This window comes from Mandrillus leucophaeus, unplaced genomic scaffold, assembly GCF_000951045.1.
Source record: "Mandrillus leucophaeus isolate KB7577 unplaced genomic scaffold, Mleu.le_1.0 Scaffold278, whole genome shotgun sequence".
Taxonomy (NCBI): Eukaryota; Metazoa; Chordata; class Mammalia; order Primates; family Cercopithecidae; genus Mandrillus; species Mandrillus leucophaeus.
In genome coordinates, this window is record NW_012102898.1 from 2314739 (window position 1) to 2335476 (window position 20738).

A 20738-nucleotide genomic window follows, 5' to 3' on the forward strand; every position below is an offset into this window, starting at 1 on the left:
TATCATTTCATCTCATGGTCATTTTCATCTCCATGTTGTGATAAACACATTAACTCATTATCTCATATTTTAATTGTCAATTCTGAAGACTATATAACTTAGACATGTAATGTAACTGTAGAGAAAGGAATTAAAGAAGTAATTCCATAAAATAATTGATAGAAGGTGGTAAAAATCAAGGCTGAAGTGATAATGTACTGTATATCACAAAAAAAGGAAAATTTAAAGTCTCAAATTTGCATTGATCAAATATGTACATCCATTATGGATTAATCCAGGTTACATTTGCCCTCGATAATATTATAATGCCATTCTGTTCACATGTGTTTACTCTGTTGAAATTATTTAGATAAGTATATACAGTGGATGTATATATGCTTATCTAAATATTTAATGTTTGTATACATGTATATGTATGTCATATATGTATATATGTATATGTCACATATGTGTATGTGTCACATATGTGTATATGTCATACGTATGTATATATACATGTATATATCACACACACATATGACAGTCAGTACCTTACTAGGAACCAAACATAATTCAAGGGGTCTTCTAAATGAAGGCTATACTGTGTGTGTGTGTGTGTGTGTGTGTGTGTGTGTATGTGTGTGTATATTTTTTTATTTTTATTTTTTATTGAGAACCTCATGGTTCCCAAGTAGCCATGCCATTACTCTTCCTTCTGTGGGTGCAAATAACCTCATTTTATTCCACGACTTTCCTCAGTGTTTTCATAATACTGTGCACTTCAAGATGACAATTAATATTTAAACACTGTTATTGCTTACTTAGCCAGATAGAACATATTTTTGTTTTAAAGTACATGGCATGAGCATTCTGGCACTACGAAAGTCTCTCTGGACAGGATCATCTATTTAATAAATATATTATTTAATTTGTGTTTCTACTTTGACATTTTTAATTCTTTATATTGCATGTTCCCTAGGGCAATAGTTTTTAAACTCAGAGCAATTTTGTCATCCAGAGGACATTTGGCAACGTCTGAAGACATCACCACTTTGTGGTAGTGGGAGGAAGACTGCCACATTTATTGGGGAGAGGCCAGCAGGGTTACTAAACATCCTACAAGGCACAGGGAAGACCCTCACAACAAAGAATTATCCAGTCCAAAATGTCAATAGTGGAAAGATTGAAAAACCTGTTCCTAGGAGAATATGACTCCTTAGATAATTGGTGAAGTTATATTGTGTAGATCAAAAAGATACATACAAATCTTACATTAAAACATGCTTTAGAATCCAGTTTATTTTTGCATCTTTCTGTATTGAGCCATCCAAAATGTCTCAGACTTTGCCGGCACATTATTGCCCACCAACAAGAAATATACAACAACATTACGCTTTTCTCACTGGCAATATAGCGCACTGCAATTACTTCGGCTCCATAATCATTACTTAGCGAGAGATGCAAGAAACAATAATCTGATAAAATCTTGCACACCAAGGAAGTCTCTGGTACTGCCTTTTCTGTATTCTCGTAACATATTTGCAAAGTTATATAGAAAATCTATTATTTGAATGATCTTCCTCTTTATTTCCCCAAAACACACAAATGCACACACGGGTACACATACACACACACACACACACACACACACACACAGCCCAAGATGGACTATAAACTCACCAGGAAGAAAATAGTATTTTTTAAAATCATTTTATCCTGTACGTCAAATGTCCATCTATTTTTCCTTTTCTACCTGATAAACCATTATGCATTATTTAAGATTCTCTGAGGACGTCTTCTGTCATCCACAAGTGGGGCTCCCTGTCCAACTCTATGGTTCCCCTATTTTGGTGCTTATCAGACATCATATTGGAATTTTCTATTTGTAAGTCTGCAGTTTGCTCAAAGGTAGTGGCCTTGTTTTATTAATCATTATATTACTAGCCAGTATCACAGCTCTCAGCACATAAAATGCATTTACTCTCTCTCACTCAAGAAAGAATTGAATAAATATATGGAGAGAGTTTTTTTAATGATTCAAAACTGAATTAATGAGTATATGGTAAAAAAAAAAAAAGTAATTTGATCAGGCACTATATGTTGATAAAAATTTTGTTGTCACCTACTTATGTTATTATTCGTCGTTAGTTAGCATTAGAAACCAGTATATTTTAAGTGTTAGTGTTATAAAAAGGATTTTTATTAAAAATTTAGAACCACTTTTTCATTTCATACCAAATAAAGCCACAATATAGTGTTTAGAGGTAAACTTTCAACAACGTGTGTGTGTCTATTTCCTTCAGATGTTTTCTGTGCATGTACATGCGTATTTTGCAACACATCTATATTCTCTAACAAAACTGGGCTATCTTAGTATCACAGGAGGGAAGCCTGGATATTCATTAGATAACTAACAGTAGCCACCCAAAGGGAATAAGCATGATCCCATATATTTGTAACAAGTGCCATATTTCTGTGTATACATATATAGTCCAGTAGGGCTGGCAGAACACTAACTGCTATAGATCAGCAGATACCTTGTGTATCAGAACTATGACACCATCCTCTAATTGTTCCTTGCCTCTGATCTCCCTATAATAGCTTACAATGAAGACTGGCAAACTCATTTTTTTTTTTAAATAAAAGAAAACACTGTAAATATTTTGGGCATTGTGGGCCAGTGATATGACCACCCAGCTCTGCCACTGCAGTGCCAAAACTACCACGGACAATCTTCAAGTAAACGAGTGTAGCTGTGTTTCAGTAAATGCACAAAAACAGGGAGCAGGACAGATTTGTTCCCCCTACCATTGTCTGCAGATCTTTGCCCTATAATATCATCAACTTTTGGTTTCTAAAATCAGAGTTGGTCAGGCACAGTGGCTCACACCTCAAATCCCAGCACTTTGGGAGGCCCAGAAGGGCGGATCATTTTAGACCAAGAGTTCAAGATCATTCTGACCAACATGGCAAGACCTCGCCTCTACTAAAATTACAAACTTTAGCTGGGCCTGGTGGATTATGCCTGTAATCCCAGCTACTTGGGAGGCTGACACTTGAGAATTGCTTGAATGTGGGAGGCAGAGGTTGAAGTGAGCCAAGATCATGCCACTGCGCTCCAGCCTGGGTGGTGGAGCGAGACTCTGACTCAAAAAAAAAAAAAAAAAAAAATCAGAGTTAGAGTTAATGAAAATATCACCCATTCTTAAGAACACAATGTAAAGTGAATTTTTCCCTCCACTTATGTATCATGTTCTATGCATTCATGTTACACTATGTATTATACGTTATTATCATGAATTGTATGAATTTGTTTTCCTAGAGTAATGTGTGTATATACACACGCACACAAAAACTTACTGACCAAATATAATTTCCAATATTCAGCTTAAGGTTTCCCATAAAATAACTCAATAGAATCTTGCCTGAAACCACAGTAGTACAGAGAGTTGAAACTTACTCTATCTTGTCCTTTTTCTATACTACTTTCAGATATTAAATTTTTGTCCCTCAACCAGACTCATCTCAGTAAGAGAATTTAAGAATATTAACTTTTCACCATTCCCATCTTTCTTCCCAAACCCCAGATGAGGACTTTGACTTGTTCCTGAGTCCTCAACTCAGTCTTTTCTGCAAAAATTACTTTATGCCTCATGATTCTCACATACATTATGTGGCATCCTTTGACAGTATTTCAAAAATATCCATTCGTATTAACTCAGTGTACACACACACACACACACACCTATTCCAGAGTTCAAAAAGCTAATAACATTTTTCCTCTTTGTAATTTTCCTTGGCTTTTAGATCGCTGTTCTGATTTATTTCAACTATTTTTAATTTCAACTATTTTCTCAAATGTTTTTCTAAATTAGGTAGGAGAATAATAGACTTTCCAGATCTTTCTCCAAATATTTATTTTGCCCTAGCTGATGGATCATATTTCTCTGAACAATAGATTTGGGGCTTCGGTGTTTTCTCTGTAGGCTGTAAATGGGACTCAACTCTCTATCAGATTCCTCTATTTCATGTAATAAATGTGAGGGTAGCATCTTCATTTTTATTCATAGCTAATTTTAAAAAACCTGAATGTTTTTAAAATTTTCTCTTTTTTATTAGGCTTTAAAACTTTAACAGGATTTTCCTATGTTTGATTCTTATTTTATTAAGTCTTCCTGGAACTTGGAAAGTCAACTAAACTTATAAAGTCAGTATATTATTCACTTCAAGAAAAATTATGATTGCTCCTTTCCTCCACTTGCTCTTTATTTTTCTCCAAGAACACACGCTATTCACATGATAATCTGCTTTCTTTTTCCCACAATATCCACAATTTTATGTTTGTTTCCATGGCTATTAGCTACTTCTTCCAGTCAGTTATGATTTTAGGTACCAGGACAATAATTCAGGTCTAATCAGTTACCATTCACACCTTCAATCCATATATTGATTTTCTTTATTGTTTTTATTTACTTATTTGTTTAAAGCAAAAGGCTTTGAGTTACAGAAATCTGTTTGTGGCGTCCGTAAAAACCCTCCAATGCTCGTATTGACTACTGTTTAGTGTACTGTCCTTCTGGGTAATTCCTGCTCTGCCTGTTTTTCTCTCTAGAGCTAATTACCACCTGTGGTTATGACAGTTTCCTTTGTGCTCCTTGGGACCCTTACTTGTCTTGGAAATAGCTCACCAGGAGCACTCTCACAGGTGGGAGCACCATAGAGCTCTTTGCCTTCCTAAGGCAGAGGAGATCAGTTTTGTGGGCATCAGTTTCTTGATGTGGCAGAGAGAATTCTGTCCTTGAGTTCCCATGCAAACTCTCACCCACCAGAGTTAATCATACTGAAGCCTTTAATTCCCCCTCGACTCTCCTTGGAGATCAACATTCTGGGCCTCTCTTAGGCTCCTGCAGGCTGGTTCCTGTTTTCTGCTGTGGTCCAGAGGGAACGAGTTTGGCAATTGCTTTCTCCCCTGAGACTTCAGCTATGAAGAAGACCTCGCTGTGTCTTCCTTACCTGCTCCTACAGTGACTGCAGGAGCTACCTGCCTAGCTCAAGAAGACTAACATATGCTGGAATCTGGAGTTGAGAGGAAAGATGCTGCCATCTTCCACTGAAATACACACATACACACACACACACACACACACACACATACACGCACATATATATATATCAAATTCACAGACTGATTTGATTAGTGACTAAGTGACTATAAGAACCTTAATCTAAAACAATACTCATACATATGCAGTAAAATTAAATATATGGAATCTTTACTCAATAAATGTGTTACAAAGCTTAGAGTCTCATAAAGATAGTCAAAAAGTATTATCACAGAAGAACCATTTTAAACTTAAAAAAAATCATCCCATGAAATGAAAAATAAACAAAAATAAATTCAAATAGCTACACCACAGAAACCAGTGAGTGGTGAAAAAGCCCCAGATCATTAGGGTGACTCAAGCCCTGGATCATGATTACACTGGCTGCAGTGTAGGCTCTGCATTCAGCTGAACCTGGAATAATGCCTACTTGGCTATTTCTAAATATGTGAATTTGCAAAAGTGACTTAAATACTTTATGCCAGTTTGCACGTCTTGAAAATGATTTTCAAAATACTTCACAGGGCTGTCATATATTTTTAAATAAATAAGGCATGTCAATGCTTAGGAATATTTGAAAAGTTTTATTGATTAATGTAGCAACAACTATTAATGGTATTATAATTTGGTCATACACTGAAAGCTTAAAAGACCTGGAGACAAAAATTTCAGACATTCTAGAATCTTTCTTCTGCGCAAATAATCAAATTGAATATGCTGGTATGTTCTTAACAATATACATATAGAATTCACGTCATAGAAAAGACATATCAAAAAACACGTATTCCACGTGTTTTCAAATGTATGTTTCTTTCCCCTTGAGATCCAACTACTACCTACACTTACATTATTAGAAATCAACTTCAATGAATATTATAATTGCCAGACCCAATAGTCTTTAACACTTTATGCCTCAAAAAATACTAAAATGTTTTGAAACTTCATATTTATATGAAGTTTATGTATATGTATCCCCTCTAGATACATATACAAGTAAAAATTGGTGTTCTAAAGATGACTTTTTTATTTTTAAAAATATGTTAATTGCATAATAATAAAAATGATTTTTCTTACCCATGTCTGACATTTCAGGCACAGTAACAATGTATGGTCCATCTGTGAATTTTGGAGCATTGTCATTGATGTCTTGCACTTTGATGATAAACTCAGATTCAGGTTCAAGAGGTTTGTTTGTACGTCTGTCAATGGCTTGAGCGTGAAGCACATAGTGGGTCTTCTGCTCTCTGTCTAGGCTTTTTGTTGAGTGGATATCACCCGTGGTATCGTCAATGATAAATATAGTCCCAGCACCCTCTCCAGTAAGGATGTACTTGACAGATCCATCACCTTTGTCAGAATTGGAGTGAAGCTGTGAAATACACATGGAATAATTTAGCATGTATTTATATTCCGACCTCACATTATGTTCTCTGAAAATTCCCTACCTATAATTACTTTGTTTGACTATGACTTTTCTTCCCTTTATAGTGCGCTGTGTGTTACTACTATCATTTACTTTTCTGCAGTATTTTTCTTTTTTCCACTTGGTTAATAATAAGGATATTGCTATTATGGTTTGTCTAAGAGATCCAGTTATTGAGCTAAGAAAAAACCAATAAACAATATTTATTAAAACAAAAATGGCCCTGCAATTTTACTAAATCCACATTCCACTAACTGCCATAAAGTTGGGAAAATAAATTCCCAGATTATTGTTGACTTCCGTACTTGTGAAAATAATATATTTTGTTTCATTTTGTTTTAATTATTTGACATTGATTTCAACTTTACAACTAGAAAAAAATATATATCGTATGACAAATTGAGGTTCAAATTAATTATTAAAATTTTCACAAAAGAGGCACATATTTAAGTCATAGTCACAGTCATGTGTTTAATAATTAGAAAAAAATAAATGAAATCACTTCTAATATGAAGGGCTTTGATGTAGAATATTAAAAAATAGAGTATTTTTGGCCTGGTGTGGTGGCTCACGCCTGTAATCCCAGCACTTTGGGAGGCCGAGGCAGGAGGATCACGAGGTCAGGAGATTGAGACCATCCTGGCTAACACGGTGAAACACTGTCTCTACTAAAAATACAAAAAGTTAGCCAGGTGTGGTGGCGGGCACCCGTAGTCCCAGCTACTCGGGAGGCTGAGGCAGGAGAATGGCGTGAACCTGGGAGGCAGAGTTTGCAGTGAGCTGAGATGGTGCCATTGCACTCCAGCCTGGGTGACAGAGTGAGACTCCGTCTCAAAAATATTAATATTAAATAAATAAATAAATAAAATACTTTTTTAGGGATAGAGTATTTTTTTAGTTAGGGATTATAAAACTTTAACTCAAAATTTAAATAGTAGTTGATATTTAGTTGATAAATAGGCCCTCATTTTAATTAACTGAAATATAGTAACAAATCTACACTTACTAAAATTAAAACTATCAAATATATTTGAATAGATATTATTAAAGTAACAATAAATTAGAGAAGAGATCTTCAATAAGAAAAATACCTGAAATATTAAGATAATACACTTTGTTGTCATTTAAACTGCATGTAGTTTTTGCTAAAGATTGTGCTATAACACCGAATTCACTTAAATAGTTCCATGAGTGCCAGAGCTATATTTCTAGCTAGAAATAACAGCAGTATTTCCTCAGTTCACAAATATATTTTTAAGGATTGTTTCTCCCAAGAGGTCTGAACAGTTATCCTTTATATTAAACCCTTTTGGTCACATAACCTCAATGACTTACCTTTTTCTCATTTCTGACACGTAGAAACATTGAAAAAACACAACCTTGTTCACATAGCATTTCAGTTTTCTTGCCATAGTAACATGAACATTTTTGAGTTTTAAAGTCTCTGAACTCTCAGAAGACATTTGGAAAAGACAAAATACAGAAAAAGACAATGCAATATGAGAAAAAGACTTTTTCTGGGAAAATTAGGGCAACTGAAACATAAATGATAGTATGGGAATAATTTTGCTTCTTTCTTGAAAACATGTACAAAATTACCAGGGCAAAATTTTGACAGGAATCACAGAGTAAGATTCAACAAATGAAACCATTTAAAAATGTTTATTTAGATCTTGCATAAAAATGAGCAAAAATACACAGCTTTCAAAGATTCACACTTCATTAGTAAACTGGATACTAAAAGAAGAATGCAGAATGAATTGGGTGATACAATTGTATCCATGTATGAAAATGTGTTTATTTATTTATGTCTCTTAACATATCATTTTAGTTACTAGAAGAAAAGATTCATCTTTCATGAAGCAGACACCCACAAATTATCAGTAGAGCAACCTATTTCATATTCTCTAACTTCACATCAATCTGTGACCAAAACGGAGCAAAGTAAATCAACAAATTCATTTACCAAATGTTTTTAAAACCTTTTCTAGAATACTTGTCATTAAACTATAAAAGGTGAGATAGTTTGGTAATTATTATGCTGTTATATATAAATTATAAATCTATATTTTGTACTTATAACTATATAAAACATTTCTGCATAATGTGTTATGCCTTTTAACAATTTCTAAAAGTTTAACAATGATGAAAATTGGCATTCATCTTCAGGATATGTGTATATGTGTGTGTGTGTGTGTGTGTGTGTGTGTGTGTGTATATATATATATACATGAAAACATTTTTAGTGAACTTTATTTGATATCACCTAGTCTTTTTATTACTAACAAAATGTAGTAATATAAAATTATACTAAGTGTACAGTTAGGTTCATATTACAGATACTTAAGTATATTTAAAGAAGAATAGGCTTAAGTATATAAGAGAAATAGTAAAGTTCTTAAACTACAACATCTATTAAAATATATGTACTATACACTCTATATAAATTCTAGTAATTCAGATATAAAATAAAAATTTCAGTAATTTTAGGGCTATCAGTTTTAAGACTTGAATATGACTACACATGTGTACCATTATCATAATTCACATATACTTTCTATAATTAATAAAGTTTTTATAATACCTAATAAACAGCATAAATGCTTCTGAAGACATGACTAATTTGAACCTATATTACAATAAGATCAGTGAATTATAATTCAATAATATTTATATTGTTGGATAATCTTATACCAAATATTATGAAACTTACACCAAAATATCATGAAAATGTATTTAGATTACATTGCTTTCTGAGAATATTTAGCATGAGTTTTTAAATAATGTAGATGATCATTTTATTAATGAAATTTTAGTTTCTTGGCCAGCCTGGTTAAATCTTGAAATAATCACATCCCCATGTAACACTAATGGGAAACCATTGTAGTAGTTATTTAGTAGATTGACTAATACTTTATATGATTATGATGATAACCACTTGTGAAGTAGCAAAGTGGTTTACTCTCAAGATTCCCTCTCCTCCACCCCATCTATTCTCAAATCTCAGTTCTGTTTGTAACATACACTTTGCAACAGGAATGGAGCCTGAAAGAAACCTTGACTATTTTGTCTTGAATTTTTTAATAAATTAGTTTTAACACTCTAGAGAAGTATTTTATTAATTTTTGGAAGCCAAAAAATGATGAATGAATGAAATATGTGAATAGTAAGGGTAGTTGCAGACATAGAAAACTTGAGAAATGGAGAAAAAGTTCTTGAATAGAGATTAGGAATATATTATAATAAACAGATTAGAAATCTGGTTAGGAATATTATGATGATAGAAATATGTCATCTCTGAGTGGGGTCACCAATGAGACATCAAATGAAAGAATTTGGAAAAGAGCATGGAAATTAGAAATACTCCATATATACACATGGTAGTGACTCAGTAATCAGTTAAATATAGGTTACAAGCTTAGCTAGTCACTATACTACTTAAGAGAGATGTCCATGATTTTTTTACAGTGAAATAAGAAAAGATATTTGGAAGATAAATTTGATTTCAGTTATATACAGTGGAGTTTTTTTTTTTTTTTTTTTTAAATCAGTTTAGTAATACCAAGTAGCAGGGTCTGAATGTAACACCTTATTTATACTTTTAGAGCCATGGGATTTTGCAAACTAGGCTGTATTTTCATGCTGAAAGACAGACATTTTATTGTGCTAAAGCAAGAACAGATAGTCTTTGGGTATCTCATCACATAATAAAGTAGGGTTAATTAACTGTTCTTTAGAGAACAGCAAAGGAATGAGGGGTGAAAAAAAATAAAAAGAAAATGCAGTCACCCTAGTGAAGCAAAAATGCTAGTAATCTCTAGCATTACTTTAATAAACTCACTTTCTTAGCATTAAGTAGTAACCTATGGCGCTTAGAAAGTCAATGTGACTCACATGAGTTCACTCTAGAAAACTATTTATTCACCCTGGACTACATTAGGATCAGGACCTGAAAATGTATAGCTTTCACTCTAATGCAAAGTTGCTCAATACAATCATATTCTATCCCTTGGGGAAGAATAACTTTAAAAGGTTAAGAAGATGGTGGTGGAGCCATTCATTTAGAAAGTTGAGTTTAATTAGGACTTTAAGCTATGTTAAAAAGATAGGTCATTGACTTAGAACTGTAATATTTTGGGTTACATAATTTATACACTTGTTTATAAGTAGAAAATATACTTATAATATTTCAGTGGAAGCCAAAAATAAAGGCAGAAATATAGTAATTCCACTATGATTGATCATTATTCCAAAACTTGCATAAAATTATGTGACACAATGTGAAAGAAATGTGAAAACATAGGGGATACATGTCATTGAGAGGTATTATGTATCCTTCATTCCAGAATGTATTATATTCTTAAAGTATAAGCAAATGAAACAAAAATCAATCGAAATCTTAATAAGTAACTGATGTGAAATAAAACACATTAAGCAGTTACAATCTCATGCTAACTGATAATATATTAGTCTCTGTGAAAAAGGGACATGCATTAACCATAATTTTTATTTAAACACCAATAAATGTGTAAAAAGTTATGTTAAACAGTTAAATAAAGTTTTATTTTCAAAAATGTAATCCATCAAGGTGGATGGGAGCCAGGACTAGATTGCAGCTATAACTCAGATGGACAGAGCAGGATGTGGAGGCTCGCATCGTGAATTTCGCCCCAGAATGACTGCAGGAATATCGGGAATCCTGAGAGTACCCACAGACCCTCTGAAGGAAGCAGATTGTTCCTGCAGGGCCCCCAAGACAGCCCAAATACTGGAAGTGCCCACGCTGTGAAAGAGGGAAAGGGAGATCCTCGCCCCTGAATACACACCCCGCTGGGGAAACTGAAGGTCTGGTTTATGGGAGAAGATTTCTGATCTCACCTGGAACTGTGTGAATTTAGAAAGCCAAGCAAAATACAGAGGTAGAGGAAGCAGTATCCATTCCTGCTTGGACTAAGGGGAGGATGCAAATCCTGCAGGTAGAATCCACGGGCTAGGGAAGCACTAAAGCCCTACTTTCTTTTGCAGCTGGGAAGCGCGTTAGCCAGGAGTAAGTTCTCAGGCCTGCTTGCCCATTGCCTGGAAACAGACTTGGTGCTATTATGGGACCATGGTAGGAGTGAGACCAGCACTTCAGATTGCGTGGGAGCTGGGTGAAGCCTGTGACTCCCGGCTCTCCTCCACTTTCTTGACAACCTGCACAACTCGGCAGAGGCAGCCATAATCCTGCTAGGTACATAACTGCATTGACCTGGAAATTTTGCCCTCATCCCCCACAGCAGCGGCAGCAAGACCCGCCCAAGAAAAGTCTGAGCTCAGCCACGCCTAGCCCTGCCCCCACCCAATGATACTTCCCTACCCATCCTGGTAACTGAAGACAAAGGGCATATACTTTTGGGAGTCGTAGGGCTCCACCCACCATGGGTTCCTCTCCATACTACCACAGCTGGTGCTCTCTGGAAAGCACCATCTCCTGGCAGGAGGCCAACCAGCACAAAAAAGGGCATTAAAATTCTGTCCTTAATTTAGCTGTAATTACTAGGCCATTTCATCAAGTTTTCTAGATATTTCCAGTTAATATTTTCTCAAATGACTGCATGGCTTTCTGAAGTCTTTCTTAATTTTTTGCTGGATTTGTATCCCTGACTATCTCTCATTTCTCCCACCTAAGCCCTGTCATTTCTATACCTTTATTTAGCCATAGTTCTGGCCTGTATCAATATATTCTCATGTGTATTCTCAGCTAAAATCCAATTCAATGTAACTGAATGGAAGAAAGAATTAATTGCATCCCCACTATGTATCAAGTGATGTGCTAAGGTGAATCAAACAGGGGCCATTGTCCTCAAGAAGTTTTTAGCTCAGTGAGCAAGAAAGAGTGAGATCCACAGAATAGTTGATATTCCAATAAAGGCATTAAGGGGAACTCACTTTCTCTTCAGGGAAAATTCTCCCAGAAAAAAAGACAATCTCAATCTATAGTTCTGTTTTTTTTTTTTTTTTTTCCCTAAATAAAAAAGCTAAAAGTTATTCAAAAATTATTTGTGTGGGGATTTCTCATCACATTTTTTCTCTTAATTATCCACCTTGTGAATTAAATCATATTATTTGACAGAAACTGATCTAATGTCACCGAACATCTTCTGGTTATTGAATAACATAATTTTATAAAGAGGGAGAAATTTAAAAACACGATGAAGTTAATTCAACACACCAAAAAAAACAAAATGCAAAACTCTGACCTACTGAGTCCTCACTCTGCGAATTCAGGGAATGGGGAGAAGCTGTAGGTTGAGGAAACTAAGGAAGACAGTTAAGAGTGTCTTTTTAAAGTTTTCCTGTGCTGGAGAATGGGGTTACTCAACCCATGGTTGAGTCCATATAACTCTCCACATTGAGATAAAAATCCTGCAAAGTCTGCTGCTGTGCACAAATTCTTTTCACAGTTAAGTTTATTAAAAATGGAAATTTTATTCAAATTTTTTTATTTTTCATTTTTATTTTTTTTTGTGAGACGGAGTCTCCCTCTGCCACCCAGGCTGGAGTGCAATGGAGCAATCTTGGCTCACTGCAACCTCTGACTCCCAGGTTCAAGCAATTCTCCTGCCTCAGCCTCCCGAGTAGCTGGGATTACAGGCACCCATCACCATGCCCGGCTAATTTTTATATATTTAGTAGAGACGGGGTTTCACCATGTTGGTCAGGCAGGTCTCAAACTCCTGCTCTCAGGTGAGCCACCCGCCTCGGTCTCCCAAAGTGCTGGGATCACAGGCGTGAGCCATCGTGCCCGGCCCAGAACTTTTTCAATCATAAAGTCCAAAGTATTCATTTTACGAGTCAGAACTCCTTCTATATCTTCTCTTGTGTGTATCAAAGTAAGAAGCTGGAGCTTTCTTACTCTTCTCTCAGTAACCCAAGATTGAAATTTTATGGTTAATATCGATTTTGCTTTCACCATTTCTCCTCACTATAATCTTTCAAAGGTTTTGTGATTCTTTCTTCTTAAAAGTCTCCCCAATCCACCCCTTCTCTCCATCACAGTTACCACTGGGTTCATTCATACATCATACTTTCTTACTTAGATTTTTGTAGTTATCATGTAAGTGGTCTCATTTCTTCTGTTGCTGTTTGTCTCTCCACCCAGTTCATTCACACTGCTTGTCAATGTGTTATTTCAGAAATTTGAGTTTGATCCTTTTCGGCGTAAAATATTTGAGAGTTTCCCCACAGTTTCAGAAGGACTACATCTTGATCTGATGCCTGTCTAGGCTTCTCACTGAATCATTTGGCTCTTCAATCACTCTAAATTTCAGCAAACTAAACTGTATAAGCTGGCTTTAAAAGTGCCAACCCATCCGCATCTAATCCCCTTCAAACTAGATATTTTCTATTTATCTGTCCGGAGTTTAGTGGTTTCCCATCCTCTGTGAAGTTGCTTCTGAACTTCTCATCTTAATAAGCTGCCACTCCATTCTGATGCCAAAGAATGCCTTGTCATTCAATACGTCCATATTGTACTATCTTTTCTATTAAAAGTTTCATCTTTCCAACTTTACTTTCATTGAGGGGAGGAGCCAAATTTTATTCATTTTCATAGCTCCAGTAACCATGCACATCAGATTTTAATAAATATTATCAAATAATAAAATATGATAATTGAAATTTTTATTATTGATTTAAATAAGGCATATCAAATAAGTAAACAACAATTTTAAAATAACAAAAAGGTGTAAAAATATTAAAATAATACCAGGAGAAAACGTGGCATAGTGGAAAGGAATAAGGAATTCTAAAGCGGTCAGTCAAGAGATCAATATAAAAAATGTTTTTATTTTAAATCTCAATTTAAACAGACAACTGACTATTAAAAGCAAAAATAATAACATTATAAGCGGGGTTTTATAAGGTAACAAATAATAGGTAGAAAGTAGAAAAAATGGGATAGGTAATTGTTATTATATTGTCATAAAAGCAGAACATTTGTGAAAAAAGAGGCTTGAAGGGTGAAGTAAAAATTAGTAAAAAATGTCATGAAGGAAATAAGCAAAGGAAATAGCCTAGCAAATATAAACTATCCGATAAGAAGTGGTACAATATTTACTCCAAATATACTTCAACATATTATTAATGAATATTATTAGCATTTGAATAAATGCTAAAATTAATAAAGTGATACATAACTGAGAAAGTCATAGAGAAATTAAAACAAAATAATAAAAGTATTTGAATAAACCAAGATAAAGCAGAAAGAAACACTGGAAAACAAAAACAGAAGGGGCAAAATTAAAATAAAAACGATATTGTAGACATCTACCAAGCCTTATAAATCATTTATATATATATATTTATATATATTTATATAAAATATATATTTTATATATATGTGTGTGTGTATATATACACACACACACATATATACACACACATATATATATACACACACACATATATATACACACACATATATAAATTATATATAACTGTATGGAGACTTCAGTAGAAATGGTGGAAAAACAACCTCCAAATGATTTCCTCCATTAAAGCAATGAAAATACTGCCAAAAATTGTAATAACTAACTTTTTCCAAACTTGGGAAATTGACCAAAGTCTTGCAGCATTCCAGGGATGTACAGAAGAAAAATGTATATAAAAAAGAAAAATGTATATAAGAAAAATGTCTGAATCTTCATATCTTCAAAAATGAACTTTGAGGTATGTTAATTTGCTCTATTCCCATCCCTCTACCTCCATTGCAGCCTTGAAAACCAAGATCCCCAAATCAAGGTCAAAATCAGCAGCCTAGTAGCCCCTGGAGGGAGCAGAATTGAGCTGGAGTTCCTTCAGGCTACATGCCCCTAAAATTCTAATTATGTGAACTCTGTGATGATTCCTTGGAAGACCCCACTCTCAAGTTTGTTGTTATTTGATCTGACTCAGAATTTACCTAATGCAAATAGCTTTCACCAAAGAGGTTTTTCAAAAACAATCAGAGGAAATTCTTGAAAAGCAAAACTTCCTGAAATGATGAATAACAATACAAACAATAGAATAACAAAATGCTTAAAAGGAAAAGCTAGGGAATTAGTTTATAAGGAACTTTTAAAAGCTCTGACATATTTCAGAAAATCTAGAGGTCACAGGTGTGTGTATACTTTGCAAATATCTGGAGAAGGAATTAAAGGTTAGAAAAGACGTACAAGGAACATAGATCTAACTTCTAGTTAAACGTGAGGTCGTTGCAAGCAGAAATGTAGGCAAAGGTGGAGTTATAAACTTTCCAACTGAGTGTCGAAGGTATATCTCAACATATACAACACTACCCCAAAGTAAATATTAGTATATATATTGGTTCCAGATATTTAAAAATCTCTGTCGAACCATTAACTCACTGATAATTAAGGCAAGCTGAGACTTCCACAAGCAAACACAACCAGAAATAAAGATTTTACAAAACGATTGTAGAAAACTCATTAAACAACAACAAATGCAGCAACAACAAACACCATAGAGAAGGGAGAATCTGATTTCCAGATTTGCCACATTATAATATTTAATATGCCTAGTTCTCAGCAAGACATATTAAAGAAAAGAAAGGAAAACCTATAACACATACAATGGAATAAAAGTGATTAATAGAAATTAACTGCATATGAGGAAGTCTGAGAATAAGACTTACTAGATAAAGACATCAAAGAGACTACTATAAATTTGTTTAAAGAACTAAAGAAGACAATGTATAAAGAATTAAAGTATAAAGACAATATCTCATGAAATAGAAAAAATCAATAACAAAATAAAAATTATAAGACACAACTAACATATCTGAAATAGAAAAGCATAATAATGGAAATTGAAAACTTACTAGTGAGGCACAACAACGGATTTAAGAAGACAGAAGAAAGAAACAGCAACATTGACAAGAGGTCAACTGAGATTATCCACCCTAATAAACAGAAAGGAAAAAGAATGACGAAAAAATAAACAGCATAAAAGACACCACTAAACCTAAGAACGTATGGATAATGGAAGTCACAGAAATAGAGGAGAGAGAAAAGGAGACAGAAAGAACATTTGAAGATATAAAGCCCCAAAACTTTCTCTATTTGATAAAAACCACAAATCTACATTCCAGTAGCTCAATGAACCTCAGTAGCATGAACTAAAAGGGATTCATAATGATACACATTGCTATCAAACACCTAGAAGAGAAAACAAAGCCAGAATCCTGAAAGTAGCAAGAGAAAAGAATCTTGTTACAGGCAAGACATTGTCAATAAAATCAACAGCTGATTTCTAGTAAGAAACCAGAGAAGCTAGGAGCAAGTTGAATTATATATTCAACATGCTAAAAGAAAACTACTATCAACTAAAAGTTCAATATCTAGCAAACTAGCTGTTAAAAATGATGGACAAATTACAATGCTCCTAGATAAACAAAATCAGAAATTTTTTGCTAGTAGATTTGTCTTCCAAGAAATACTAAAGAGAGTTTTATAGGCGGAAAGGTTGTATTCCAACACCTTACAAGCAAAAGTTAGCTGGAAGTAAAGCAAAAGCCTAAATGTAATAGATAAAATAATAAAACTCTTAAAATGAAACACAAATGTAAATCTTTACAACATTAGAATAAGCAATGCTTTGTAACTATGATGTCAAAAACACAGGCAAGTACAAATATAGATAAAATACATACATTAAAACTGATGTGCTTCAAAATGTGCTTCCAGAAAAGTGAAAGTATGACTCATAGAGTGGGAGACAATATGTACAAATTATTATATCTGATAAGGATCTAGTATCTAGAATTTATAAATAGCACAACTCAACAATAAGGCAAATAGCGTAATTAATAAGGAATGCAGAATTTGAGTACACACTTCTCAAAAGAAGATATGTAAACAACATATAAAGATAATCAACATCATTAGTCATTACAGAAATGTAAAGGAAAACTACAATCGGTTGCCACTTCACAGTCATTAGGAGAGCTAACATTTTTAAAAGATGTAAGTATTGGCAACGGTAAGGAAAATTTAAAACATTATACATTGCAGATAGAATTGTAAAGTGGTGTAGCCATTTTGATAAGTATTTGTCAATTTCTCAAAATATTACACATACATTGTCCCTGAAATTTACTCATAAAGTATGTGAAATTCCAATTAATATACCTATGGACTTTTTAAAGATATTAACAAGCTGATTCTAAAAGATACATGAAAATGGGAATGACCTATAATTGTCAAATAGTTTGAAAAAAAAAAAAAACCATAATCAGCAGATTAACAGTACTTGATTTCAGGACTCACAAGAAAATCACATTAGGATAAAATATAGATATGCAGATTAAAGGGACAGATTAGAGAGTCCAAAAATATATCCCCACACATGTAACTGTAACTTGAATTTTAACATAGTTTTCTAATGTAATTTACAATTTAATTTAATGTGCCAATGTAATTTAACAGAAACAAAGAGATTATTCTATCCCCAAAATTCTAATGGCAGTATGCCAGCTAAGAAAAGCACTCAGTTGCAAATCCATCCAAACTTTCCAAAAAAAAAAAAAAAAAAAGAAGAAGAAGAAAAGGAAGACCGAGACAGACTGCAGGAAAAAAAAAAAAAAAAAAAGTCCATAGAGTGTAGTCATGAAAATTATTCCTAGGCCTTGAGCCCTAATCAATGAACTTCTAATATTTCTCTGGCTGAATTTCAGAATTGCTATGTACTCTTTTGTGTTTGCCATTTTGCTGTTTTTGAAAAGGAATAGCTGTATTCATTTTTCTATGCGTGTCCCAGCATTGCATTTTGTATTTTGGGGGGCAAATAACATTTCTTTGTAGCTTCACAGAACTACAGATGAAGAGAAACTATATACAAGGACATGTGCTTAAATATCTAAAATGTATAAACAGCACAACTCAACAAAAAGGCAATTAGTCCAATTACAAATGGACACATCAACACCTAAGCTTGAAATAGATTATGAGATTCTGGACTTTGAGATAACACTATAATGGGATGACACTTTTGAGGCACTTGGGTGAAGAGAAGTATATTTTGTGAGAGAAACATGAATCACTAAGGTGTCAGAGGGCAGGCTCTGGTAGGCAGCTATTGGAATTACCTCTAATGTGTATTGTCTCCTGTCATTTACGCCCTTGTGTAATGTCGTCTTTTTGAGTTTGGGTGGGACATAGTGACTCCTTGTAATAAGATAAAAGTGATGGATGTCACTTTGAGATATAGGTTATAAAATGATATTGGCTTCTGTCATGCTTACTCCCTCTTATCATCTATCACTCTCTGTTGCTCTCTATCTCGGAGCCCTCACTCAGGGCAGAAAGCTGCCATGCATGAGAAGCCCTAAGGAGAGGCTCACATGGCAAGAAAACTGATGACTCCAGCCCACAGTCAACATGAACCTGCCCAGAGACTTAGGGGTATCTTGGAAGGAGATTTTCTGCAAATTTTGTTCTTGAAATGATTGCAACCCCAGCTAATACCTTGATCACAGCCATGAGAGATCCTGAAACAGAGGCACTCAGCTAAGCCATGACTGAATTCCTGACTCACAGAAACTGTGAGATAAGAAACATTTATTGTTTTAAACCACTGAGTATTGGGGAAATAATGAATTCACCAGCAAGGTGTTAGGATGTATCTCAAAATAGTATGCTGAATTAAGTAAGCTGAGCTCAAAAAAGCACATTTACTTTAGTTCTATTTGTATTCATTTATAGGCCAAACAAAACTAAGGTGCAGTTAGAGAAATCAAATCAGCAGTTGTCAGGGGCAGGAGTGCACCAATTAACTGCAGTGTATTCTTTCCTTCATTTAGTACAGTTTATAAAATTTTCAAATGTCTCCACATTATATACTTATTCATGCAAAATGTATCTCTATAAAATCAAGATGAAGAAATTTACATGCAAAAAGGGATTATGATATTTTTATAGCTTACTGATAAAGAAATGTGCAAATTATTTTCCATTCTGTATGTTTTTGGGAACTACTGACAGAATTTTTCTCTAACATGATCAAACACTTTTTACTCTCCTGTCCTTAGAAAGTTATTAATTAATATCTCATACAAACTTTAGAGCCTGATTGTCACTCTTTTTCCTACCCCCCTAAAATACTAATTTTGCATTTACAATATTACCCCCTCCTCAAAAATGTCTATATCTTAATCTACAGTACTTGTCAATATGTTATTTTGCATGGAGAATAGGCTTTGCTGATGTGAATAATTTAAGGAGAGTTAATCTGGATTATCCAGATATGTTCAATAAAATCCCAAGAGTTGTTATAAGAGAAAAGGGGAGGCAGGAGAGTCAGAAGAAACCTGTGAAGACGTAAGCAGGTGTCAGTGAGAGAGAGAGAAAGAGAGAGAGAGAGTTGAAGATGCTGTACTACTTGCCTTAACGCTTGAAGAATAGGTTACAAGGCAAGGAATTCGGGCTTCTAAAAGTTGAAAAGAAACAGAATCTCCCCTGCAGTCTCCAAAAGAAACGCAGACCTGTTCACACCTGGATTTTAGAAACTGTGACCTCCAGGACTGTCAGATGATAAAATTATGTGGTTTTAATTGTGTCAGATATCCTGCTAAAACATTAACATATTTTAGTGCTACTTTGAAGTATTATCATACTCTATTTTTAAATTAAGAAACTGAATCTTATTGTTGTCAGTAAATTTGCCCAAGATTACAAAGCTGTTAAGTAACAGAATGTAGATTTGAACCTTGTTAACTTCAGAGCCTGGGCTCTTATAATTTAGCCAAATAACATTATTGTGTATGCACAGACAAAATTACTGAAAAGTCTAAATGTACAATACTTTAAATACATTTTTGCATCTTCTGCATTGGTTATATATTAAATGACCAAAATTAAGATTAAACATTATTTATATAACCCTTCTTAAGTAAACATCAAAAATTAAGAGCTGGTGAATTACTGTGTGATATTTATATGCGTCTTATATTTATCTTCTGATATTCATATTCATAGTGTTTCTGATATAATTTTATATGGATATTACCTACATACATGATCATAGGATAAATAAAGGGATGCTTATCTCTGTTTCATATTTTAGCAACTATATAGTGAACAGTTACTAAGAACCAACTAATTGCAAATACTATTTAGGACTCTACCATATAAAAACATGTGGAAATCCAAAGATAAACGAAATATCATTCACAACAAGATCAGATGAGAAGTCTGAAA

General features: G+C 34.0%; 1 protein-coding gene across 4 annotated transcripts in view; it reads right to left on the reverse strand.

Annotated features, from left to right (window-relative positions):
* The window catches only part of CDH18 (cadherin 18, type 2), a 1248329-nt gene that overhangs the window by 297118 nt on the left and 930473 nt on the right, over positions 1-20738 (reverse strand). For all 4 annotated transcript variants that reach the window (XM_011984981.1, XM_011984983.1, XM_011984982.1 and 1 more), the window contains one exon: positions 6156-6450. In XM_011984981.1, coding sequence (XP_011840371.1) covers positions 6156-6450 — 295 coding nt within the window. The remainder of the gene's footprint in view (positions 1-6155; positions 6451-20738) is intronic.